Source organism: Oncorhynchus keta, chromosome 32 (genome assembly GCF_023373465.1).
Source record: "Oncorhynchus keta strain PuntledgeMale-10-30-2019 chromosome 32, Oket_V2, whole genome shotgun sequence".
NCBI classification, from domain to species: domain Eukaryota; kingdom Metazoa; phylum Chordata; class Actinopteri; order Salmoniformes; family Salmonidae; genus Oncorhynchus; species Oncorhynchus keta.
In genome coordinates, this window is record NC_068452.1 from 14,426,666 (window position 1) to 14,453,673 (window position 27,008).

Sequence of the window (27,008 nt, forward strand, 5' to 3'; positions counted from 1 at the left end):
TGCAGGTGTTGCTGAATGCTTGTGTTTCTAGCTCCAACAGTGCAGAAATATCTAACAAGTTCACAACAATGCACACACGTCTAAAGGAATGGAGTTAAGAATGTATAAATATTTGGAGGAGCAATGTCAGAGCAGCATAGACAGTACAGTAGAATAGGATATAATACAATATATACATATAGATATGAGCAATGAAAAATATGTAAATATTATTATTAAAGTGACTAGTGTTCCATTTATTAAAGTGGCAAGTGATTTCAAGTCTATGTATATAGGGCAGAAGCCTTTGTGCTAGTGATGGCCATTTAACACTGATGGCCTTGAGAAACTGCTTTTCAGTCTCTCGGTTCCAGCTTTGATGCACCTGTACTGACCTTGCCTTCTGGATGATAGTGAGGTGAACAGGCAGTGGCTCAGTGGTTGTTGTCCTTGATTAACTTTTTGGCCTTCCTGTAGTAGTTATCCCCCGGTGAGGCGTTGGGCAGACCACACCACCTTCTGGAGAGCCCTGCGGTTGCGGCCTGTGCAGTTGCCATACCAGGCGTGATACAGCCTGACAGGATGCTCTCCGTTGTGCATCTGTAGAAGTTTGTGAGGGTTTTAGGTGCCAAGCCAAATTACTTCAGCCTCCTGAGGTTGAAGAGGCGCTGTTGCACTTTCTTCACCACACTGTCTGTGTGTGTGGACCATTTCAGATTGTCAGTGATGTATACGCCAAGGAACTTGAAGCCTTCCACCTTCTCCACTGCGGTCCCATCGATGTGGATAGGGGGTACTCCCTCCGCTGTTTCCTGAAGCCCACGATCAGCTCCTTTTGTTTTGTTGATGTTGGGTGAGAGGTTATTTTCCTGGTTCCACACTCCCAGGGCCCTCACCACCTCCCTCTAGGCTGTCTCGTAATTGTCTTCCAGCCCTACTGCTGTTTTGTAGTCTGCAAATGTAATGATTTGAGTTGGCGGCATGCATGGCCATGGGTGAACACGGAATACAGGAGTGGGCTGAGCACGCATGCTTGTGGGGCGCCGGTGTTGAGGATCAGCGAAGTGGAGGTGTTGTTTCATACCTTCACGTCCACTGGGCAGCCCGTCACGAAGTCTTGGACCCAGTTGCACAGGGCGGGGTTCAAACCCAGGGCCTCAAGCTTTGATGAGCTTAGGGCAGTGTAGTGCGATTGCATCATCTGTGAATCTATGGGCCGGTAAGTACATTGAATTGAGTCTAGGTTGTCAGGTGAGGTAGAGATGATATGATCCTTGACTAGTTTCTCAAAGCATTTCATGATGACAGAAGTGAGTGCTACGGGGGCGATAGTCATTTTGTTCAGTTACCTTTGCTTTCTTGGGTACAGGATGAATGGTGGACATCTTGAGCATGTGGGGACAGCAGTCTGGGATATGGAGAGATTGAATATGTCCGTAAACACTCCATCCAGCTGGTTTGCGCATGCTCTGAGGATGCGGCTATGATCCTTGACTGGGCCGGGAGCCTTGTGAGGGTTAACATGCTTAAATGTCTTACTCGCACCGGCCACGGAAAAGGAGAGCCCACAGTCTTTGGTAGTGGGCCGCATCGGTGGCACTGTGCTATCCTCAACGAGGGTGAAGAAGGTGTTTCGCTTGCCCGGAAGCAAGACGTCAGTGTCCGCGACGTGGCTGGATTTCCCTCTAGTCATTGACTGTCTCTAGACCCTCCCACATACGTCTAGTGTCCGAGCCGTTGAATTGCGACTCCGCTTTGTCTCTTTACTAATGTTTTGCCTGTTTGATTGCCTTACGGGGGGGAATAACTACACTGTTTGTATTCAACCATATACGCAGTCACCTTGCCATGGTTAAATGCGATGATTCACGCTTTCAGTTTTCCGCAAATGCTGCCATCTATCCACCGTTTCTGGTTAGAGTAGGTTTTAATGGTCACAGTGGGTACAACATCGATAAATTTCCTGATGAACTCGGTCACCGTATCAGTGTGTATTAATTTATGTTATTTTTAGAGGCTACCCGAAAAATATCCCAGTCCGCATGATCAAACCAATCTTGAAGCATGGATTTCCGATTGGTCAGACAAGCGTTGAATAGTCCTTAGCACGGGTCCTTCCTCTTTGAGTTTATGCCATAGGAAGGGGTGATCAGATTTGCCAAAGGGAGGGCCTTGTAGGCATCCCGGAAGTTGGAGTAGCAGTGGTCGAGTGTTTTAGCAGCGAGAGTACTACAGTCAATGTGTTGATAGACCTTTGGCTGCGTTTTTCTCAGATTTGCTTTGTTAAAGTCTCCAGCTACAATAAATGCGGCCTCATATGTGGTTTCCAGTTTGCATAAAGTCCAGTGAAGTTCTTTGAGGGCAGCCGTGGTATCGGCTTGAAGGGGAATATACACGGCTGTGACTATAACCGAAGAGAATTCTCTTGGAAGGTAATACGGTCGGCATTTGATTGAGGTATTCTAGGCCGGGTGAAAAAAAGGTGTTGAGTTCCCGTACGTTAACACAATCACGCCATGAGTAGTTAATCATGAAACATACACCCCTGCCCTTCTTCTTCCCGGAGAGATATTTATTTCTGTCTGTGCGATGAACTGAGAAACCGACTGGCTGTACTGACTTAAGACAGTATATCTCAAGAGTGCCATGTTTCCTTGAAACGGAGTATGTTACAATCCCTGATGTCTCTCTGGATGGAAATCCTCGCCCTGAGCTCATCGACTTTATTATCCAGAGACTGAACATTAGCGAGTAATATACTCTGATGCGGTGGATGGTGTGCGCGCCTCCTGAGTCGGACTAGAAGTCCACTCTGAGTACTTGTTTTCCACCGATGGTGTTTTGGATCTGCCTCTTGAATCAGTTCAATTGCCCTGGGGTGTATGAACAAAGGGTCCGATTGGGGAAAGTTGTATTCCTGGTCGTAATGCTGGTGAGTTACCACCGCTCTGATATCCAAAAGTTATTTCCGGCTGTATTTAATAACACACATTTCCTGGGATAATAATGTAAGAAATAACACACAAAAACAAATACTGCAAAGTTCCCTAAGAGCTAGAAGCATGGCAGCCATATCTGTCGGCGCCATTTTCATTAATGGCTCTCACAGCCATTCGCCTCGGTAAATCACTGTTGTACTCATGGTGAAATCCCTGAGCGGTTTCCTTCTTCTCCGGCAACTGAGTTAGGAAGGATACCTGTATCTTTGTAGCGACTGTGTGTATTGATAACTGCACCATGCGAAAAGTGATATTCAATGTCTGCTTTATTTTTTACCCATCTACCAATAGGGGCCCTTTGCGAACCATTGGAAAACCTTGCTGGTCTTTGGTTTAATCTGTGCTTGAAATTCACTGCTTGACTGGGGGGACCTTACTATTTGTATGTGTGGGGTACAGAGATGGGGTAGTCATTTAAAAATCACGTTAAACTTCTATTTTTACACACAACGTATTATATGACTTGTTAAGCACATTTTTACTCTTGAATTTATTTAGGCTTGCCATAAAATGTTAAAATCTTATTGACCCAGGACTTTTCAGCTTTTACTTTTTTATTAATTTGTAAACATTTCTCAAAACAATTCCACTTTGAAGTTATGGGGTATTGATCAGTGACACAAAATCATGGTGTGAATAGTTTCTGAAGTCACAGTAAAAAGTCCTGAATGTTGCAAGTAGGACTGTCTGTCATATATATTAATTTATTCATTTATTCTAGCTGTTCTACACAGTATATCTGAAAGTGTTGTAATCCTCCTGCGCAGGGCCCGGTTACTGATGTCTGCGTTCTACACTTCAGAAAGTGACAATGTTATGAAACAGAAAAAGGATTGATTGGACTGCTTTTTTAAAGTGACTCAATAAACAAAATAGACATTTTGTGTTTTCCAAAATGTTTTCTGTTTTGGTTCTTATTGAGCACAGCCCTGGTAAAGGTATTGGCCACTTTTCTCACAATACCTATACTGACCAATAGAGGGAGACGTTGAACTGTGTTGTCGAATTGGTCACTTATTGAAAATCCAGGATGAACCTGTGATGCTTAACAAAATGTCTTCCCCAATGCCAAATACTTTGAGATGATATTAAAGGGGCAATCTGCAGTTGAAACAAAGTTTTGGTAAAAAGCTGTGGGATGGGTATGGAGAAATGTAGAAAGCCAGTATGAGGGTTTGTGCACACAGGCTAGAATGAATTGTGGCTGTAGAGTTCTCAAACCATGAAGTACAATTCCAAGGATATGCAAAGATCTACTTAATTTAGACCATGCTTCAAAGAATACAAAAGGTTCTGAAAGACCTAAACTTTTTGCACTTTTACATTTTTGTACTCTTTCACCTATTGCCCCTTTAAATAATTCTAAAATGTAAAGCCTAACTAACACCTAACCAGAGATGACCAAGCGACTTTTTAAAAACATGCCACTTTTTGGATACTTGATAAGAATATTCCACTTATATTCTTTAGAACTTTTTTGCTATGAGCTCCTAGTGCTCTTTGTTTTAGAAATACACATAACAATTCATGTGCAGCAACAACATAATTACTGTGGTTGACATCATTTTACGAACACAGGTTATACAATTCTTAGCTAATTACCTTGCATAACCATCTCACATCACTTAATTACTATTAAAGTACCTATTGTGCCCAATTACTGTTCAATGATGTGTACCCGTAACTAAAACGCTTGAAGGATTTCTTACCCTGCACATTCTGCATTCTGTGGCCCATTTAGGCCTACACCGTTTCCATTAGTTTGAATGTACAGTGGTCGGATTGTACAGTAGTCAAACCCCACTGACCCTGCTTTTACCCATGATTCATTTCTCCATGATTCCTGTTCTTTATTCAGGAGGCACTAGGGTACAATGTCAACCGCCAGTACAGTAGGTGTACGTGTACATTGTGGACTAATTTCCCCATAATTCCTCTCCCTTGTTCAGGAGGTACTAGGGTACAAGATTGATCACCAGGTGTCGGTGTACATTGTGGCAGTGTTGGAGTACATCTCAGCAGACATCCTGAAGCTGGCAGGGAACTACGTGAGGAACATCCGCCACTACGAGATCTCCCAGCAGGACATCACTGTGGCCATGTGTGCCGATAAGGTGAGAGTAACGCCTGTGTTGTGCAATGTATTGTAATGCATTATGAAGAGGGTCTTCAACATCAGCTACAATGACATCTCCCAGCAGGACATCACTGGCCATATATGACAATAAACAATTTCTAGTTATATAAGTGTTATTCTTCAAGATTCAATGACTGTACCAATCCCAGATTGTCCCTTTTTTTATGTTGCTATGAGTATGAAATTAGATTAGCTTGTAAATGCTATTGTTGTTGGCCTTAGTATGGCTGGTGGTGTGTGATGGTGAGAATGCACAGGAACCACACTGACTGGCCAATATTCCACTAAAGCTGGAGTCCATAGGGTCATTTCTGAACATAAGCTGATGAAGAATGCCAGCTGACACCTCTTGCACTGAGATGCAGTGCCGTAGACCGCTGCGCCACTCGGGAGCAAAAAGTGGTCTAGAACACTCTTCTTGAGTAATTGATAAGAATATGTCTGGCTGTTTCTACTCTCTCCCCCCCATCTCCAGGTTCTGATGGACATGTTCCACCAGGATGAGGAGGACTTCAGCGGTTTCCCCCTGATGGACGAGGAGCCGTCCACCAGCGAGGAGCAGACCTACTACGACCTGGTCAAGACCTTCATGGCTGAGGTCCGACAGTACCTGCGCGACCTCAACCTCATCATCAAGGTGTTCCGCGAGCCCTTGGCCTCCGACGCCATACTCTTCTCCCACCATGTGAGTAGTGATGGAGGTAGACTCATACACACACGTGTGTGCAGCGATGATCTTCCATCATGACTTTGTTTGACTCTACTCTACGACTCTACTACTTTTTTCCCCTCTCTACCACCACTTTCTCACTTCTCTACTGCCACCTTCCTGCATTACTGTTCTCCCCCTTTCACCTATCTCTCTATCACCTTCCCCCAACTCTCTCACGGCCTCCCTGTCTCCCATCCTCTCTCTCTCTCCTCTCTCTCCCCCTCTCTACTACCCCCTGCAGGACGTGGAGAACATCTTCAGCCGCATCGTGGACATCCACGAGGTCACCCTTAAGCTGCTGGGCCTTATTGAAGACACGGTGGAGATGACAGATGAGGGGAGCCCACACCCGCTGGTGGGCAGCTGCTTTGAAGACCTGGCTGAGGTTGGTGTGTGTTTGTGTGGTGGTCGTGGGTGTGTGTTTCTGGGTGGGTGGGTGGGTGCGTGCGTGCGTTAGTTCAGGGAGCTAACGCAAGTCTTCAGGTCCCAGGCAAGGTTACTTGTCATTCACAGACCCCACTTACACTCTATGGTTGTAGCCAGTGTCAGCAGCACGACTGTTATAACACATGACATTTGATACAGCTTTCTTTTTGATTCCAGGAGCTGGCCTTCGACCCCTACGAGACATATGCTCAAGACATCCTGCGGACTGGCTTCCACGATCACTTCCTCAACCAGTTGTCTAAACCGGGAGCTGCCTTCTACCTCCAGGTCAGAGACCACAGCCCCCAGCCTACTGACCACTCTCCCAAGCCTGCTCATTACTCCCCCAGCCTACTGACCACACTCCCAAGCCTGCTCATTACTCCCCCAGCCTACTGACCACACTCCCAAGCCTGCTCATTACTCCCCCAGCCTACTGACCACACTCCCAAGCCTGCTCATTTCTCCCCCAGCCCACTGACCACACTCTCAAGCCTGCTCATTACTCCCCCAGCCTACTGACCACACTCCCAAGCCTGCTCATTATTCCCCCAGCCTACTGACCACACTCCCAAGCCTGCTCATTACTCCCCCAGCCTACTGACCACACTCCCAAGCCTGCTCATTATTCCCCCAGCCTACTGACCACACTCCCAAGCCTGCTCATTTCTCCCACTGACCACTCCTTATCATAATCCCAAAAGTCAGGCTTGATTACTCCATTGTTGATGTTTTTGTTGTCATAGGAGACATTGTAAACAACTGATGTATTCAAATGATGTTTTAAGAAAGATATGATTTGCTCTGATGGAATGTAAGTAATCGTGTACTACAAATATTATTGGTTGCGTGCTATTTACATGTGAATTTCATTGGAAGCATTTGCTCATTAACTTTTTTGTTGGTTGCCATTCTTGGATGTGCATCTAACACAGGTTGGCATTAAATTATGACTGTAAGGGCAACCAGGCAAGGTCCACGCAAGGAAGGCCCAGAAATATACTTTTTTTGAGAATCAAGATGAAATTGGAAATGTTAAGCCCTTTTTAGACCTGTACATGCCTCATGTAAAGCTTTTGATTTGTGAACCGTACATGATACAGGCAGCGTCTTGGTGTCATTGTGCTCCAAAACATGAATTAGAATTAATGTGAACAGTTGTATTTCAGAATCTAGACATACTCCACATTTTAGAGCACACTATAAGGAGTATCAAGCATCAAGATGTTGGCATCATGTACAGTTCATGGATCATAAGGTCTTACAGGAGGCATGTATAGGTCTAAAAAGGGCATAAAATATACACTTTATTCACGATTGTAAAAAATAATAGATTTTTTTATTTTTTATTTAAAAAATTTAAGCACGTCAAACAATGCAGTTCCTGTGAGAATTGCCAGAACAATTTAACATACTAGAAATGTTATTGGCCCTTTCAGGGGTGGATTTTCCCTAAAGTAAGACATTTGTTTGTTTAGGAATCCCCCCCCCAGACCACTGTTTACCTTGATAAGATTTGACACTTTATTACCTGCCCAAGTTAACCCTCATCTCTCTCTCTGACTCCCCAGTCTATATGTGAAGGCTTTAAGGAAGCAGTCCAGTACGTCCTGCCCCGGTTGCTCCTGACACCGGTCTATCATTGTCTCCACTATTTCGAGATCTTAAAGGTAAGCATGTATGAGGATTCATAATGTGGTCCTCTGTAGCTCAATTGGTTGAGCATGGCACTTGCTGCATTGCCAGGATTGTGGGTTCGATTCCCAGGGCCACCCATACGTAAAATGTATGCACGCTGGACTAGAAATCACTTTGGATGAAAGTCTGCTAAATGGCATATATTATAACATTTAATAATAATAGTGTATAAATATGTTGTGTCAGTATCTCCGAAGGTACTGTATATGGATCAGACTGCCTTGGTTGGAAGCAGGGGGCTGTTTTTTCTCCGATGATCCACCAGCCCACAGTTGATGTGGAATCTCAATGTTTTTCTTTTTTTTTCTTTAAATAATGCAGTCTAAAACAACAACAAAAAGGGTCCCATCTAAAGGATGGGGCAGGAGAAATGTAACCACTCTCAAATTCATAGACAGATCTATGGATTCAAGGACTTGACATCCATGGGATCATCATTAATTTAAAAGTTACAAAATGAATGTATCAATTGCAGATTGCCCCTTGTTCCACACTCCTTCTCGTATTGTTAAACTTATTCAGACAGGTTTGAAATCAGAGAAGGGAGAGTAGGTGGGAGGGACACAGAAGGAAGGGAGGATGCCGCAATTGGTCTCTGGTGGTTAGTCATGCATGTGTTTTAGAGCAGAAAGTGTTACCGCTGGACCACATGATCTGTACTAGCGTGGAATATCTGCCAAAAGTCACAAGGACAGGAACCATGTGCCCCCTCCGAGAGAGCCTTAGTGCCGGGCTTCTTGTTCACACTTAGGCAAAGATTTGGCCCACACAGTCCTTATTCTCCCCTAAGCCTCATTCCAGCAAGCCATGGAAGTGGCGGCTGCTCTGGAGAGGGCTAAATCGCAGAATTTCTTTTCTACCCCTAGCTTACTTACTGCGAGTCCAGGGTAAAGGGAAAGTGGGTGTGGAGAGGAGTCTCTTTCTGCCTTGTCCTCAGATGGCATAGCCAAAGGGACAGCCATAGAATGCAAACCCATGGATTATGCAACTCCGTGGAAGGTTAGTTCCACTCCGCTGGCACATAGTAGAACACTCCTTCCACGTCGTTCATTATTTCCCATAGAACGTCCCTCATTGATTATCCTTTACATGTCATGCGGCAGGGTAGTCTAGTGGTTAGAGCATTGGGCTAGTAACCGGAAGGTTGCAAGTTCAAATCCCCGAGCTGACAAGGTACAAATCTGTCGTTCTGCCCCTGAACAGGCAGTTAACCCACTGTTCCTAGGCCGTCATTGAACATAAGAATTTGTTCTTAACTGACTTGCCTAGTAAAATAGAGGTAAAAATAAACAAATAAAAAATGCGTTTGCACAGGTATACAAGACTATAACAGACCATGGGGCTCCCGAGTGGCGCAGCGGTCTAAGGCACTGCATCTCAGTGTAAGAGGCCAGTCTCTGGTTTGAATCCAGGCTGCTCAACCACATCCGGCCGTGATTGGGAGCCCCATAGGGCGGCGCACAGTTGGCACAGCGTCGTCCAGGTTTGGCCGGGGGTAGGCTGTCATTGTAAATAAGTGACTTGACTGACTTGCCTAGTTAAATAAATATATATATATAATATAGACACTGTTGCTACAGATGCAAAAGGTAGGGCTTTCTGTACTTTAACCACAGCATGCTAGCTACCTTATTAGTTTAGAGACTTGAATAAAACTGCAAAGAAGATGACATGGATAAAAAACTTATGGTTACTTTAGGTCCACTCACCTAACCACATTTGGCTACCAGAGCCATGTACGTGTATATATTGCTTATACATTGTATTCAGACACCTTGACTTTTTACACATTTTGTTACGTTACAGCCTCATTCTAAAATTGATTAAATCGTTTTTTTCCCTCATCAATCTACACACAATACCCCATAACGACTATTCAGACCCTTTAGTCAGTACCTTGATGATGCACCTTTGTCAGCAATTACAACCATGAGTCTTCTTGGGTATGAGGCTACAAGCTTGGCACACCTGTATTTGGGGAGATTCTCCCATTCTTCTTTGCAGATCCTCTCCAGCTCTGTCAGGTTGGATAGGGAACGTCCATGCACAGCTTTTTTCAGGTCTTTCCAGACCCGGTTCAAGTCCGGGCTCTGGCTGGGCCACTCAAGGACATTCAGAGATTTGTCCCGAAGCCACTCCTGTGTTGTCGTGGCTGCGAGCTCAGGGTCATTGTCCTGTTGGAATGTGAACTTTCACCCCAGTCTGAGATCCTGAGTGCTCTGGAGCAGGTTTTCATCAAGGATCTTGCTCCATTCATCTTTCCCTTGATCCTGACTAGTCTCACAGTCCCTGCCGCTGAACCCCACCATGCTTCACCTTAGGGGCCGTGCCAGGTTTCCGCCAGACATGGCGCTTGGCATTCAGGCCAAATAATTCAATCTTGGTTTCATCAGACCTGAGTTTTTAAGTCCAAGGCGGCTGTCATGTGCCTTTTTACTGAGGAGTGGCTTCCGTCTGGCCACTCTAACATAAAGGCCAGATTGGTGGATTGTCAACTGTGGGACCTTATATAGACAGGTGTGTGCCTTTCCAAATCATGTCCGATCAAATGAATTTACCACAGGTTGACTCCAAGTTGTAGAAACATCTCAAGGATGATCAATGGAAACAGGATACACCTGAGTTCAATTTCAAGTCTCATAGCAAAGGGTCTCAATAATAAGGTATTTCTGTTTTCACTTTTTTCACTTTGTCAATATGGGGTATTGTGTGTAGAATGGGGGTGGGAATGTTTTAATCAATTTTAGAATAAGGCTGTAAAAAAAATCAAGGGGTCTGAAAAATTGAATGCGCTTTAGTTGTGTCCAAAAGTTTTGAGTATGACACAAATATACATTTTCACAAAGACTGCTGCCTCAGTTTGTATGATGGCAATTTGCATATACTCCAGAATATTATGAAGAGTGATCAGATGAATTGCAATTAATTGAAAAGTCCCTCTTTGCCATGCAAATGAACTGAATCCCCCAAAAACATTTCCACTGCATTTCAGCCCTCCCACAAAAGGACCAGCTGACATCATGTCAATGATTATCTCGTTAACAAAGGTGTGAGTGTTGACGAGGACAAGGCTGGAGATCACTCTGTCATGCTGATTGAGTTCGAATAACTGACTGGAAGCTTCAAAAGGAGGGTGGTGCTTGGAATCATTGTTCTTCCTCTGTCAACCATGATTACCTGCAAGGAAACATGTTCCTTCATCATTGCTTTGCACAAAAAGGGCTTCACATCAACCATTTATGGGATCATCAAGAACTTCAAGGAGAGCGGTTCAATTGTTGTGAAGAAGGCTTCAGGGCACCCAAGAAAGTCCAGCAAGCGCCAGGACCGTTTCCTAAAGTTGATTCAGCTGCGGGATCGGGGCACCACCAGTACAGAGCTTGCTCAGGAATGTCAGCTGGCAGGTGTGAGTGCGTCTGCACGCACAGTGAGGCAAAGATGTTTTGAGGATGGCCTGGTGTCAAGAAGGGCAGCAAAGAAGCCACTTCTCTCCAGGAAAAACATCATGGACAGACTGATATTTTGCAAAAGGTACAGAGATCGGACTGCTGAGGACTGGGGTAAAGTCCTTTTCTCTGATGAGTCCCCTTTCCGATTGTTTGGGGCATCCGGAGAAAAGCTTGTCCGGAGAAGACAAGGTGAGCGCGACCATCAGTCGTGTCATGCCAACAGTAAAGCATCCTGAGACCATTCATGTGTGGGGTTCCTTCTCAGCCAAGGGAGTGGGCTCACTCACAATTTTGCCTCAGAACACAGCCATGAATAAAGAATGGTACCAACACATCCTCCGACAGCAACTTCTCCCAACCACCCAGAAACAGTTTGGTGACGAACAATGCCTTCTCTAGTATGATGGAGCACCTTGCCATAAGGCAAAAGTGATAACTAATTGGCTTGGGGAACAAAACATTAATATTTTGGGTCCATGGCCAGGAAACTCCCCAGACCTTAATCCCATTGAGAACGTGAGGTCAATCCTCAAGAGGCAGGTGGACAAACAAATGGCCACAAATTCTGACAAACTCCAAGCATTGATTATGCAAGAATGGGCTGCCATCAGTCAGGATGTGGCCCAGAAGTTAATTGACAGCATGCCAGGGTGGATTGCAGAGGTCTTGAAAAAGAAGGGTCAACACTGCAAATATTGACTCTTTGCATCAATTTCATGTAATTGTCAATTAAAGCATTTGACACTTATGAAATGCTTGTAATTATACTTCAATATTCCATAGTAACATCTGACAAAAATATCTAAAGACACTGAAGCAGCAAACGTTGTGGAAATAAATATTTGTGTCATTCTCAACTTTTGACCACGACTGTATATATAAAGGAGGGCGAGACAATGTTGGTAATGTTGGACCAATCCTTGGTAGTCGCTCAAGAAAGTATGAATTAAGGGGAAACACTGGAGTTGAGGGGGTTGGGAATAAGAGAATGATGGAGAGGGAGGGATATTTTTTTTCTCCCTCAGCCGTAATCTCGCTCATGAGTTTGGCCTTATACCGCATCATGATCCTTCTCTAGACTCCCCCTACCAGCGAAACCACCTGATCCAACATTTTATTCTCTACCTCTCTTTCTCTGCCCCATCCCCTCTTGCCCCCTCCTTTCCACAGCAACTAGAGGAGAAAAGTGAGGACGAGGAGGACAAGGAGTGTCTGAAACAGGCCATCACGGCGCTGCTCAATCTGCAGAGTAGCATGGAGAGGATCTGCTCCAAGAACATGGCCAAGAGGAGGCTGAGGTAGGCAGAGGAGCGCCAATTTACAACCCCTCCTGGTCCATCCACACCTGGTTCTCTGTACCCAAGAAGATACAAAGCTAGCTCTGACACACACAGTACATATGCACACACAGTAATAGAAATCCACAAGCAAAATATGGGAAGATATCTCACACACACATAATGGCACAGACCAGACAAGCACCAAAAGGTGGATATGTCTCATATGTGCACTATATATACTCAGAGGTGTTAACACTTGCATAGCACAATACACACCTCACAATAGACACCCACACTAACACACACACAGCAATTCATACTACTGCCTCATTGGTGTACTCCTCCCATCCTCTGCACACCCCCCACCCTAAGCTCAGTTCTGAGTTTCCCTCTGGACCTAAAATAGACTTGTGGGGGGTTGGAGGGGGGCTCGCCACTGTGTTGTCGGAGGGAAGTTGTGTCAGGAATAGGGCTGTCCTGTTCTGGTGTTATTGTTCCCGGCTTTTTAGGGGGGGAAAAGTGATATAATTTGAAGGAGGGGGGGGGGAGAATTCCCTTGCTTTCAACAGTGGACTTTAGCATCCAAACCGTGCGGACCATTTTTATCTCCATCCCTCCTTTTGTATTGGTGAAGAAAACAGGGTGTTTTTTTGGTTACATGCGGCTGTCGCTCGTTCTTTACTGGAGTGGAGGACACAGGTTATAAACGAGAAAAAGATTACCCCTTTGCTGTTCTTTTTAGTTGTTTTTTTGTTTGTTAATTTTTCATGGGGAAAGGATGGCTTATCTTACGGTATGTCTTTGCACCCCATACTTTGGCGGGAACGTGGGGATGGTGACACACGTAGGAGGCTAAAATGGACGTTCCGAGAGGACACACTGAGTTGGGGTACCCCACAAGGGTTACCTTTATTGACTTTTGCTGTTTCGCTACACCTTTCCTGTCTATAGGGGTCTTTGTATCTCGAGAGCCAGAACAAAGAACAACCCAAGAGCTCTGTCACAGCCATTTGAATTATGTTTGCTCTTTCGCAACCTTGCTGTTCATTAGGAAAAACGTAATAAGCTCTTAGTCGCCAATGCTCTGGCAAGGTCCATCGCTGCCTGGGATAAATGATGGTTTGATAATGATTCTCATTATAATTTTTTGCTTTAATTAACTACTTGATTAATTTCATTGCAAGACTGCTCGTTTAAAGATGAATGTAAATGCACTTCAAATATAACCTCTTTGATCAGACTTGAGAGTTGGCAAAGTTTTGACAGTTTCTTTCTGTGTATAGTTTTTAGAGTTTCACACTTAATGGACTGGGAAATGGAAATTGTAGTTTCTGGGGTGAATTTTGTATGTAGTCTATCCCTTGCCCTTCAGAGGTGCCCCTTGTCTCTCAGCGAAGCTAATTCGGGCCGGGTGAAAGTCATCCTGTACTTTGAGGTGCTGGTATGAAGACAGGCGCGTGAGTTGGCTTCGCCTGCCTCCCCCTCCTCTCAGGAGTGCTGATGCGAGTCGTCGTGCGTCCACGAAAAACAAAGTAAGCCCTCCCGCGATTGTTTACAAGTAGTTTTAGTTCAGACGCACTGTACTAGCGGGTGTTAAATCCATGTTGATTTTTTTCCTACCACCCTCTCACTCAATCAATTTGTAGAACCACCAACAAATCTTTAGCCCCCAAAAAAAAAAAAAAATTGGGTTTTCTGAAATCAAGCCCCAGTGGCGCAATGCTGTTCGATTATTCTAAGTAAGTTGTTTTAGAAGTGATCATTGGAATTATTGCTCAGCTGATTTGTTATGAGCAGTAGAGGTGAGATTCTGGTTCTGGTGTGCTGCAGAGCTTTCTCCTCTTCTGCTTACTTAAGTTTTGTCATTCTGGTTTTGAAAGAGCACCGTATGTGCTGGTTTTCACTCAAACCAGTCTTTTTGTATTGAATTGCTGAAAGAGTTTTAAACTTACTCCTCACATGACCTAATTATTACAGGGGGCATGGTCCTTAGTAATGAATACATACTTTAAATAGACATTGGTATAATATAAGAATAAAGAGATTGATTAAAACAGACTAGTCTACATTGTGGTCCTAAAAGATCTGGAATGAGAGATACTCATAGCTCATTTTGAATATGATAGTACTATGTTAATGGTATGATGAACCAAAACAATATTTAAATAGTGTCTGGCTCAAATAAATATAATCAGATGCTCTTTATTCTTTTAGACTCATTCTATTCTTATGCACTTTATCATTTGGTCCTCCAAGGCACCCTGTTAACCATGGGTGTGGGCCCTTCCTCGAACTGAACTGCCGGAATGGTGAGGAAGTTTAGTCAATTGGCCTGCTGGGTGTAAACTGAAGGGACATGACTGACCAGCAAACTGATGTTGAACTACCTAATGGGTTCTGGTTAGGTTAAGTTTAGGGTTATTGGTGTGGTTAAAGGAAAAGTCCCATCCAAAAACTATCTTTTAGTATTTATTTCATTAGTCCTTTATTGGATTGCTGACATGCAAAACATTTAAGGACTATATCAACAATGGACTAATGAAACAAAGACTAAAATAGTTTTTGGGTGGAATTTTCCTTTAAGGTTAGGGTCAGGATTATAAAAAAGAAATGTCCCTTTTTCAGGACCCTGTTTTTCAGAGATAATTCATTAAAATCCAAATCATTTCACATATCTTCATTGTAAAGGGTTTAAACACAGTTTCCCATGTTTGCAATGTCTGTACTGTGAGACACCTAAGACCGCGCTACAGGGAGACAGGATAGACAACTGATCGTCCTCGCAGTGGCAGACCACGTGTAGTAACAACACCTGCACAGAACTGGTACATCCGAACATCACACCTGCGGGACAGGTACAGGATGACAACAACAACTGCCCGAGTTACACCAGGAATGCACAGTCCCACCATCAGTGCTCAGACTGTCCGCAATAGGCTGAGAGAGGCTGGACTGAGGGCTTGTAGGCCTGTCGTAAGGCACGTCCTCACCAGACATCACCGGCAACAATGTTGCCTATGGGCACAAACCCACCGTTGCTGGACCAGACAGGACTGGCAAAAAGTGCTTGTCACTGACGAGTCATGGTTTTGTCTCACCAGGGGTGATGGTCGGATTTGCGTTTATCATAGAAGGAATGAGCGTTACACCGAGGCCTGTACTCTGGAGCGGGATCGATTTGGAGGTGGAGGGTCCGTCATGGTCTGGGGCGGTGTCACAGCATCATCGGACTGAGCTTGTTGTCATTGCAGGCAATCTCAACGGTGGTCGTCACAGGGAAGACATCCTCCTCCCTCATGTGGTACCCTTCCTGCAGGCTCATCCTGATATGACCCAATGCCACCAGCCATACTGCTCGTTCTGTGTGTGATTTCCTGCAAGACAGGAACGTCAGTGTGCTGCCGTGGCCAGCGAAGTGCCCGGACTTCAATCCCACTGAGCATGTCTGGTACCTGTTGGATCGGAGGGTGAGGTCTAGGAAATGTCAGGGAACTTGCAAGTGCCTTGGTGGAAGAGTGGGTAACATCTCACAGCAAGAACTGGCAAATCTGGTACAGTCCATGGAGGAGATGCACTGCAGTACCTAATGCAGCTGGTGGCCACACCGGATACTGACTGTTACTTTTGATTTTGACCCCCCTTTGTTCAGGGACACATTATTCAATTTGTTAGTCACGTCTCTTGTTCAGTTTATGTCTCAGTTGTTGAATCTTATTTTCATACAAATATATACACATTTTCTGAAAATAAACCCAGTTGACAGTGAGAGGACGTCAGTCACATCGCTTCAGTCGCACCCAGTGTTTTGTTTAGGAGTTGTTATTTGTAGGAACCCCCTCCTGGACCAGGTTTAGTTGTACCGCTGCTTTAGCCACCCACACTGACCCTCCACTCAATCTCAGTCTCGCTGTGAACATCAGACCCACATTTCCCTTCCTCTCTTCTCCCTCGCTTTCCTTTCTTTCTCTCACATTCTTTCTCTTACATTCAACTTTTTTGTCATTTTATCTCATCTTTTCTTTCTCTCTCTCCTCAAACTCTACGGCGGCACCAGCGAGTCAGCCTGCCGCTTCTACAGCCAGCAGATGAAAGGCAAGCACCTGGCCATCAAGAAGATGAACGAGATCCAGAAGAACATTGATGGCTGGGAGGGCAAGGACATTGGCCAGTGCTGCAACGAATTCATCATGGAGGGGACGCTGACACGCGTGGGCGCCAAGCACGAACGGCACATCTTCCTCTTCGACGGCCTGATGATCTGCTGCAAGTCCAACCACGGCCAGCCGCGCTTGCCTGGCGCCTCGTCCACCGCCGAATACCGCCTCAAGGAGAAGTTCTTAATGCGCAAGGTTCAGATCAATGACAAGGACGACAAGGAGGGCGAGTACCGGCACGCCTTTGAGATCATCCTCAAAGATGGCAACAGCATGGTGTTCGCCGCCAAGTCGGCCGAGGACAAGAATGGCTGGATGGCGGCGCTCATCTCACTGCAGTACCGCTCGACGCTGGAGCGCATGCTGGACTCGGCCATGCTACAGGAGGAGAAGGAGGAGCAAATGAGGCTGCCCGGGGCGGAGCTTTACCGGTTCGCCACGCCCGACTCTGAGGAGAACGTGGTGTTCGAGGAGAACGTGCAGTCCAAGTCGGGCATCCCCATCATCAAGGCGGGTACAGTGCTCAAGCTCATCGAAAGGCTCACCTTCCACATGTATGCAGGTGAGAAAAAGCATGACGCAGCAAAAGGTTTCCTATGTTGACCTGTTATGACCTGTTGAAATGCATGCCTTTTGTGTACAGTAGGCTATACAAATAACTCCCTCAGATGTGTGGAATAACAGTAGTTGCTAAATCCTAGTAGAGAACATCTTGCAGACCCTTTCCTATTGTAGAACAGGGGGAAGGGGCAGGGTTTTGGTTCTGGTTTTAGAGAGGAGGAGAATCCTGTGAAAAAGTAGTCTGTAGGAGTCAAATTATGTGTTCAACAACCGGTTTAAAAGTTTAACCCTTTACAGTCGTGCGATTTGGCCTATATGGATAGGGCTAAATTGAAATGTTTTTTTTTTACAGAAGAAATATGAAATGCATAAGTAGCAATTGAAAGGGAACAGTTTGGAGATTATGGGAACATTATTTGACCAAAGTTGAGGATACGACAGTTCACCTTTCACAAGGCTGAATCCGAACATTACACTGTTGATTTTATGTGCGTTTTACCTTCACTGTACTTTTCGCCGCATTTGTTGATAAGGGAATCTGAAAATACTCTGGATACATTCAGTAACATGATAACAATATTCCTGGAAAATGTGGGGTAGGTGCAACATAAGACAAAAAGTAGTTTGAGTGAGAGAACCAACTGGTGTGCAGAGTTCCTGCGTTAATTTCAATGCACTTTAATGACTCGAAGAAGAGTCTTCAACTATAACATTATTTTTTTTGCGTTCTCCTAGCTGAGCTGTTAAGCAACAAGAGCAAGCACACTTGTAGTTGTTTTGTTTGTAACACAGACCTGCATCTCCGCCATCACACAATTACTGTTGTTCATGCAATCCAAAAACAGACCATTTTATAAATTGCAGTCTGAGTCAGCTGGGCATCATGAAAGGTTGTTCTATTGCCAACATGACTAGCTAAGTTATAAAATGCTATCTTACGGTGTTAGGCTTTCACGGGGCAATTCAGAGAAACAGATTGTAATTTTGGTGCGCATAGAAAAGAGTCATGCGTTAGACCGTTAGGTTCTAATTTTTCAGAGTAAATAACCCACGGACACTAGAGAAGCTTAACCAAGTTTAATATCCCACTTAAGACACTCCTCCTTCTCTCCAATCCTTACAACCCTTATTATTCCCTTCAGGGGATCTGACCTGACCTCCTGACCTCAACCCCTCCTTTGCCTAATCCACAGATGTCCACCTGCTTCCCCTATAGCAATCTTTTGATCTCCTCCCGTCCACCCAGCACATTCCACAGCCACTGTCTTTCTACAGATCTCGCTCCTTTGTATACGATATATGATCTATCATGTCTTTAATATCTCAATGTTCAAAGTTTAGAATCCAACGAGACAAACATGCTCATTCTGTTCAGAACAACCTAGGGTATGACACCATGTCATCTTGTAATTGTACATCAAACATAGTGATCATAAATGTTGACACTGCATGTTATTGTATAGCCACTGTGTTCCAATTTAGGCGCTTACCAGTGCCCAAATATGCCATTTTCAACCCGTATACAGGTTCGAGTGTAAAGGGCTACAGGGAGCAGGAAGTAGACATGGGTCACATCTCAAATGGCTCCCTCTCCACATTTAATTTCTTTGAAATGAGAGAACTGGACAGGTGAAAGTGAATGCCAAGAAACCTAGATATTTTCTGTATCTTTAAAAAAAAAAATCCTAACTATTAGGGCCTGGTCTCTTACTCACGTGTTCCCACCATTGTACACCTCCATTGTTTGTGTTTATGTAATATGCACTTGCCCAGTGCCTGGAGTGCCTGTTCCTGTTATCACCTTGTTGTTGTACACACCAAACCTTGAGCTTGGCACAAACGCAGTTTATGCCTAAACATAAAAGACAAGATAGTGGAAGGCCTTTTTCTTCCCCCCACTTTCGTCACCCCCGCATCCATTTATAGCTGTTTTCACACGGCTTGTAAATATTTGGCCACACTTGACGTCAGAGCGCGGGATGTGATGACCTGCTTTGTTTCAGTGTCAGTTTAGCTCCAGATAACACAGCGAGAACTGATAAAGAACAAAAAAAATATTAGTGTTGGTGAGGTAATCACTTTGCAGACTTCAGTGGCACCTGAACTCCTTTAGTGATTCCTCACTGAAGCCAAACAACAACAAAAATCCATTACTTTTGGAATGTTCATGAAATGTAATCCATAATATAGTTATTTTAGAGGAAGAATTGTTGACATATATTTGTATCTAGAAGTTGGCATATTTATTACATTTTGGCCTTACCCAGGCCTCCTTTAAGACTCCATAATGCTTTATCTGTAGGTGCTACAAAGCAAAACTGTATGTCATATGAAGCTTTACCACTTGCTCTGCAATAGTAGTAGTATTTTAATAGTCAAAAATAATAATTTATGAATATCGAAATATAAAAATGTAAACATGAATATTGAAAATATAACTTTTTTGATTAGGCTAATTTTTCAACATATTGTGGAACATAATAGGCTCTACAGGAATATCAAAGTTCCAGACTGGGATCTCTACTAGTTTTAAAGTTATGGCCCATTTTATTCAGAGAAATTGGCATAGTAGGCAATGTAACCAATCACAGCCCTCCTTTTACTTGAATCATTGCACATCCTGCATATCACCAGCAGAGGGTGACCATTTTTAATAAATGTTCACTTTCACTGTTGGTAATATCAGAGATATGCCCGTAGAATAGGCTATATTATGCTCAACAATATATATATATATGTAAGTCGCTCTGGATAAGAGCGTCTGCTAAATGACTTAAATGTAAATGTATATATATATATATAATTTTCTTTTTTTTTTTTTTTTAATGCAAATCAAACATTTCTATATTCATGTGTATATTTTTTTAATTTAATATATTTGTTTATATTTTCAAGAATGTATGAAAAAGTGATTGAAACCAAAATACTACTCATATTACAGAGCAAGTGATACATCTTCATATGACACCAATGTTTGTTTAGTAGCATCTACAGATGAAACCCTATGGAGTCTTAAAGGAGGCCTGGATAAGGCCAAAATATCAGAAAAATGCCAACTTGTATTAAATATTTCTCAATTATGCTTTTAGACACATGTCAACAATCCTTCAACCAAAGGACACTTTTATGGACTATATTTCGTGAAAATGTAAAAAATGATGGTCTTTCTTTGTCTGGGTTTCGCGAGGAATCGCTCTTAAGAAAGGCTGAATGACCCAGCACACAAAGCAGTTGTTAGACCATGGGATCTGTATTCTTCTCTACTGACGGGTGCCATTGTACCTAACCAGATACAAGGCTGCGATTGGATGAATAAGCTCTTCATTCATTAAAAGTAATGATGTAATTTTGTGGAAATAAATCACCAAATTCAATCACTCAAAGTCCAAGTGGATGTGGGCTCTAGTAATCCGGGGAGCAAAACATTTAGGCCAAGCGCTTTTGAATTTGTTCTGTTTCTATGCATTGTTATTCAATATCATGCAAACATACAGGTGTTGTATAAAATCTTTTTAAAAACACACGTTTTCATTTGTTTAGCACGGAAGCCTTTCTGAACTCTTACACAAGTTTGAGTTTCATCTTGTTTGTCTCTGGATGTCTAGAGCAGTGTTTCTCAACTGTGGTAAGTGAGTACCCCCAAACTGTACACATTTTTGTTGAAGCACACCCGATTCAACTCACCCAAGTGCTTGATGATTAGTTGACGAGTTGGTTCAGGTGTGCTTGTCCTGGGCTACACCAAACCTTTGTGCTGTTGGGGAGTAGTGAAGGACTGGAGTTAAAAAACACTGGTCCAAGGTTAATGCAGCACAATACAAAGCCAGAAGAGAACATTCCTCTTATGGGTGGACTGTCCAGCTCACACCCCTGTGTAAACTTCCTCCCCCGAATAAAGAGTAGGGTGTAAATTTAGGCCACTATTTTCCTTTTTAGTGTTCAACCGTCTGTGTGCCACTGATTTCAAATAAGCCAAGGGAAACCAGCCTTTTGAGGAAAAGTGTGTTTGTGTGCCCAGGGTAATTTGAAAAGGGGAAAAAGGTGCTTCCTGTACGATGCACCTCATGCCTGGACACACACCCTACTCCCACCCAGGAGACCACAGCAGAGGGACAACACACTTTCTCTCTTATCTCTCTGTCCTGACTATCTGCATTACAATTTGCATGGATCTACGCTTCTCTTTTCCCATAAATTGTAATCAAGAATCCATATAGTCCATGAGCCAGGAGGGTCGGTCGGGTTCACTTGGGATGGCGATGTCTCATAGTGATTTTTTTTTTAAGGTCAATGTCCCAAGAGTAAGAAAATGTGTGATAGCAGTGCAGAAATGGTTGCTTTCTGCGTGTTATCTTTCATCCCTCCGTCCCATCAATTTTTCCCATAGGGATTTTACCCTATGACAAACAGTATCAGTATTGCTCACTTGTTCTCTTTAATCTTATATCATTGGAAAGCTTAGAGATTCAGACACATTTTCGGAATGTTCAGGTCAGCAGAACTTTGACCATTGACCTCTATGGTACATAGCAGCAGTGGTGGAAAAAATACTCAATTGTTATACTTGATACCACAGAAAATGACTCAAGTAAAAGTGAAAGTCACCCCAGTAAAATACTACTTGAGTAAAAGGATTTATGAGCCAATTGTATACTGGGGATTATTAGGTGACCGTGATGGGTTCACACCGGTTCACACCCCTACTCTTACGATAAGTGCCATGGGATCTTTAATGACCTCAGAAAGTCAGGACACCCGTTTAACATCCCATCCGAAAGACGGCACCCTACACAGGGCAGTGTCGTCAATCACTACCCTGGGGCATTGGGATGTTATTTAGACCAGAGGAAAGAGTGCCTCCAACACACTTCAGTATCAAATGTAAATGGAACTGCTAAAATGTACATAAGTATCAAAAGTAAAAGTATAAACCATTTCAAATTCCGTATATTAAGCAAACCAGACGGCACAATTCTTATTTTTGTTTTTTTATTGACGGATAGCCAGGGGCACACTCCATCACTCAGACATAATTAACAAACAAAGCATTTGTGTTTAGTGAGTCCACCAGATCAGAGGCAGTAGGGATGACCAGGGATATACTCTTGATAAGTGTGAATTTGACAATTTTCCCTGACCCTTAACATGGCATATCAGTCTTTTTGGGTAGGACTCTACAAGCTTGACACACCTGTATTTGGGGAGTTTCTCCCATTCTTCTCTGCAGATCCTCTCAAACTCTGTAAGGTTGGATGGGGAGTGTCGCTGCACAGCTATTTTCAGGTCTCTTCAGAGATGTTCGATCGGGTTGAATTCCGGGCTATGGCTTGGCCTTTCAAGAACATTCAGAGACTAGTCCCGAAGCCACTCATGTGTTGTCTTGGCTTTGTGCTTAGCGTTGTTGTCCTGTTGGAAGGTGAACCTTTGCCCCAGTCTGAGGTCCTGAGCGCTCTGGAGACGGTTTTCATCAAGGATCTCTCTGTACTTTGCTCCGTTCGTCTTTCCCTTCATCCTGACAAGTTTCCCAGTCTGCTGCTGAAAACACTTGGCATTCCGGCCAAAGAGTTCAATCTGGTTTTATCAGACCAGAAAATCTTGTTTCTCATGGTCAGAGTCCTTTAGGTGCCTTTTGGCAAACTCCAAGCAAACTGTCATGTGCCTTTTTACTGAGGAGTGCCTTCTCTTCTGGCCACTATGCCATAAAGGTCTGATTGGTGGAGTGCTGCAGAGATGCTTGTCCTTCTGGCATGTTCTCCCATCTCCACAGAGGAACTCTGGAGCTCTGTCAGAGTGACCATGAGGGTTCTTGGTCACCTCACTGACCAAGGCCCTTCTACCCGGATTGCTCAGTTTGGCCTAGCGGCCAACTCTAGGAAGAGTGTTGGTGGTTCCAAACTTCTTCTATTTAAGAATGATTGAGGCCACTGTGTTCTTTGGGACCTTCAATGCTGCAGAAATGTTTTGGTACCCTTCCCAAGATCGGTTTCTCGACACAATCCTGTCTCAGAACTTTACAGACAATTCCTTTGACCTCATGGCTCTGACATGCACTGTCAACAGAGAGACCTTATATAGACAGGTGTGTGCCTTTCCAAATCATGTTCAATTAATTGAATGTACCACAGGTGGACTTAAATCAAGTTGTAGAAACATCTCAAGGATGATCAATGGAAACATGATGCACCTGAGCTCAATTTCAAGTCTCATAACAAAGGGTCTGATTACTTATGTAAATAAGGTATTTCTGTTTTTTATTTGTAATACATTTGCTAACATTTCTAAAAACCTGCTTTCGCTTTGTCATTATAGGGTATTGTGTGTAGATTGATTAACTATTTTTATGTAATCCATTTTAGAATAAGGCTGTAAACGTAACAAAATGTGTAAAAAGTCAAGGGGTCTGAATACTTTTCGTGTGTGTGTGTGAGAGAGACCATTTGTTCACACACATATAACATGCACACACATTTATACAGACTCTACACAACTCAAAAGTTTGGACACACCTATTCATTCAAGGGTTTTTCTTTATTTTTACTATTTTCTACATTGTAGAATAGTAGTGAATACATCAAAACTATGAAATAACACATGGAATCATGTAGTAACCAAAAAAGTGTTAAATAAATGAAAATATATTTGAGAATCTTTAAAGTAGCCACCCTTTGCTTTGCACTCTTGGCATTCTCTCAACCAGTTTTATGAGGAATGCTTTTCCAACAGTCTTGGAGTTCCCACATACGCTGAGCGCTTGTTGGCTGCTTTTCCTTCACTCTGTGGTCCAACTCATCCCAAACAATCTCAATTTGGTTGAGATCAGGTGATTGGAGGCCAGTACATCTGATGCAGCACTCCATCACTCTCCTTCTTGGTCAAATAGTCCTTACACAGCCTGGAGGTGTGTTGGGTCATTGTCCTGCTGAAAAACAAATGATATCGTTTTGATGTTGGTGTGCTGGGACTTTTTTTTCTCCACACATAGTGTTGTGTGTTCCTTCCAAACAACTCAACTGTAGTTTAATCTGTCCACTGAATATTTTGCCAGTAGCACTGTGGAACATCCAGGTGCTCTTTTGCGAAATTCAGACGTGCAGCAATGGGGTTTTTTGGACAGCAGTGACTTCTTCCGTGTTGTCCTCCCATAAACACCATTCTTGTTTAGTGTTTTACGTATTCTAGACCCGTCAACAGAGATGTTAGCATCTTCCAGAGATTTCTGTAAGTCTTTAGCTGACACTCTAGGATTCTTCTTAACCTCATTGAGAATTCTGCACTGGGCTCTTGCACTCATCATTTCAGGACGGCCACTCCTAGGGAGAGTAGCAACAGTGCTGACCTTTCTCCATTTATAGACAATTTGACTTACTGTGGACTGATGAACATCAAGACTTTTAGAGATACTTTTGTAACCTTTTCCAGATTTATGCAAGTCAACCATTCTTAATCTTCGGTCTTCTGAGATCTCTTTTGTTCGAGGCATGGTTCACATCAGGCAATGCTTCTTGTGAATAGCAAACTCAAATGTTTTTGAGTGTTTTTTTTATAGGGAAAGGCAGCTCTAACCAACAACTCCACTCTCGTCTCGTTGATTGGAATCCACGTTAGCTGACTCCTGACCCCAAAAGTCATTAGCCTTGGGGTTCACATACTTTTTCCAACCTACACTGTGAGTGTTTAAATTATCTATTCAATATAGACAAGAAAAATACAATAATTTGTGTTACTAGTTTAAGCACAGTATGTTTGTCTATTGTTGTGACTAAGAGGAAGATGCTGAAATCCAGGTAATTCCAAAAGGTTCACATACTTTTTTGTGTGTGTGATAACTAAATAAGGTTTGGGGTGTTAAAACGTTTTCAGTGTAAACTTAAACGTTTAAAACCAGATATAAAGTATGTAGAAAAGATAATGGAGCTGTATATTTTTTTAATAAGATAATCTTTGAGAACTAACAACCACCAGAATAACTGTCTGAAATACATTTTGTTAGAAAGTTTGAGTTACTCAGATAGTATAAGAACACAGCAAGGGCCACGGCAAACTGTGTAGTATTGCAGGAAATTGGCAATAAAACCGTCATTATCTCTCTGTCCCATTGCAAAATGTGTAGAATTGCAGGAAATTGGCAATAAAACTGGCATTATCTCTCTGCCCCATTGCAAAATGTGTAGAATTGCAGGAAATTGGCAATAAAACTGTCATTATCTCTCTGCCCCATTGCAAACTGTGTAGAATTGCAGGAAGATAACTTTTAAGTAAATACCCAGTGAAAATCAAACCTTTATAAGTTAATATTCTGTTATGTCATACCCAAATAATGTAGTTGACTTGTCCTATACTTGTATTTGTGGTCAAAGCCACTGCAGTGTGTATGTCGGTGGTGGGGAGGGCAGGCGGGTGATCTATTTTTAAGCGTGTGTGGTGGAGTGGCAGCTGCGTGCGTCAGAGCAGCGTCTGTTTCCTGGCTGAAATAGTTTCAGGCCGATAGTTTGTAAATCCGCACTGAGGCAGCTATTGTCCAACCCCAGCCAGACCCCAGTGAAAGGGCTTGGACAGATCCAACATGTGAACCACGACCTTCGGTCCTGTTCACCCACATGACCACAGTATCAGCACTCCTAATATACACACAGACCTGGGTCATGTTCACTCGGGAATGTTTGGCATTTTGTTTGTCTGTTTTCTTCTGTTTGGTGCCTAATAAACATGACATTGGTTGGCATATCTTAGACTGTTAACTTAATAGTTATAAGACATATAGCTAGCAAACAGTAGCGAATTTCATACAAGTCATCACCGCAAAGTCATGAAAGAACAATAGCTACTTGCACACTGCTGTTCCCACATGCTTCAAGAGGGCCACCATTGCTCCTGTTCCCAAGAAAGCTAAGGTAACTGAGCCAAACGACTACCGCCCCGTAGCACTCACTTGTGAAGTGCTTTGAGAGACTAGTCAAGGACCATATCACCTCCACCCTACCTGACACCCTAGACCCACTCCAATTTGCTTACCGCCCCAATAGGTTCACAGACGACGCAATCGAAACCACACTGCACACTGCCCTAACCCATCTGGACAAGAGGAATACCTATGTGAGAATGCTGTTCATCGACCACAGCTCGGCATTCAACACCATAGTACCCTTAAACTCGTCATCAAGCTCGAGACCCTGGGTCTCGACCCCGCCCTGTGCAACTGGGTACTGGACTTCCTGACGGGCCGTCCCCAGGTGGTGAGGGTAGGTAACAACATCTCCACCCCACTGATCCTCAACACTGGGGCCCCACAAGGGTGCGTTCTGAGCCCTCTCCTGTACTCCCTGTTCACCCACGACTGCGTGGCCATGCACTCCTCCAACTCAATCATCAAGTTTGCGGACGACACTACAGTGGTAGGCTTGATTACCAACAACTACGAGACGGCCTACAGGGAGGAGGTGAGGGCCCTCGGAGTGTGGTGTCTGGAAAATAACCTCACACTCAACGTCAACAAAACAAACAAAAGAAAGGAGATGATTGTGGACTTCAAGAAGCAGCAGAGGGAGCACCCCCCTATCCACATTGACGGGACAGTACTGGAGAGGGTAGTAAGTTTTAAGTTCCTCGGTGTACA

At 43.6% G+C, this 27,008-nt stretch overlaps 1 protein-coding gene across 6 annotated transcripts in view; it reads left to right on the top strand.

The window, feature by feature from the left end:
* Nucleotides 1–27,008, top strand: part of LOC118365065 (son of sevenless homolog 1-like) — a 75,003-nt gene that overhangs the window by 26,254 nt on the left and 21,741 nt on the right. For all 6 annotated transcript variants that reach the window (XM_052490671.1, XM_052490673.1, XM_052490672.1 and 3 more), the window contains 7 exons: nucleotides 4,928–5,092; nucleotides 5,591–5,800; nucleotides 6,069–6,212; nucleotides 6,431–6,541; nucleotides 7,825–7,923; nucleotides 12,571–12,698; nucleotides 16,735–17,396. In XM_052490671.1, coding sequence (XP_052346631.1) covers nucleotides 4,928–5,092; nucleotides 5,591–5,800; nucleotides 6,069–6,212; nucleotides 6,431–6,541; nucleotides 7,825–7,923; nucleotides 12,571–12,698; nucleotides 16,735–17,396 — 1,519 coding nt within the window. The remainder of the gene's footprint in view (nucleotides 1–4,927; nucleotides 5,093–5,590; nucleotides 5,801–6,068; nucleotides 6,213–6,430; nucleotides 6,542–7,824; nucleotides 7,924–12,570; nucleotides 12,699–16,734; nucleotides 17,397–27,008) is intronic.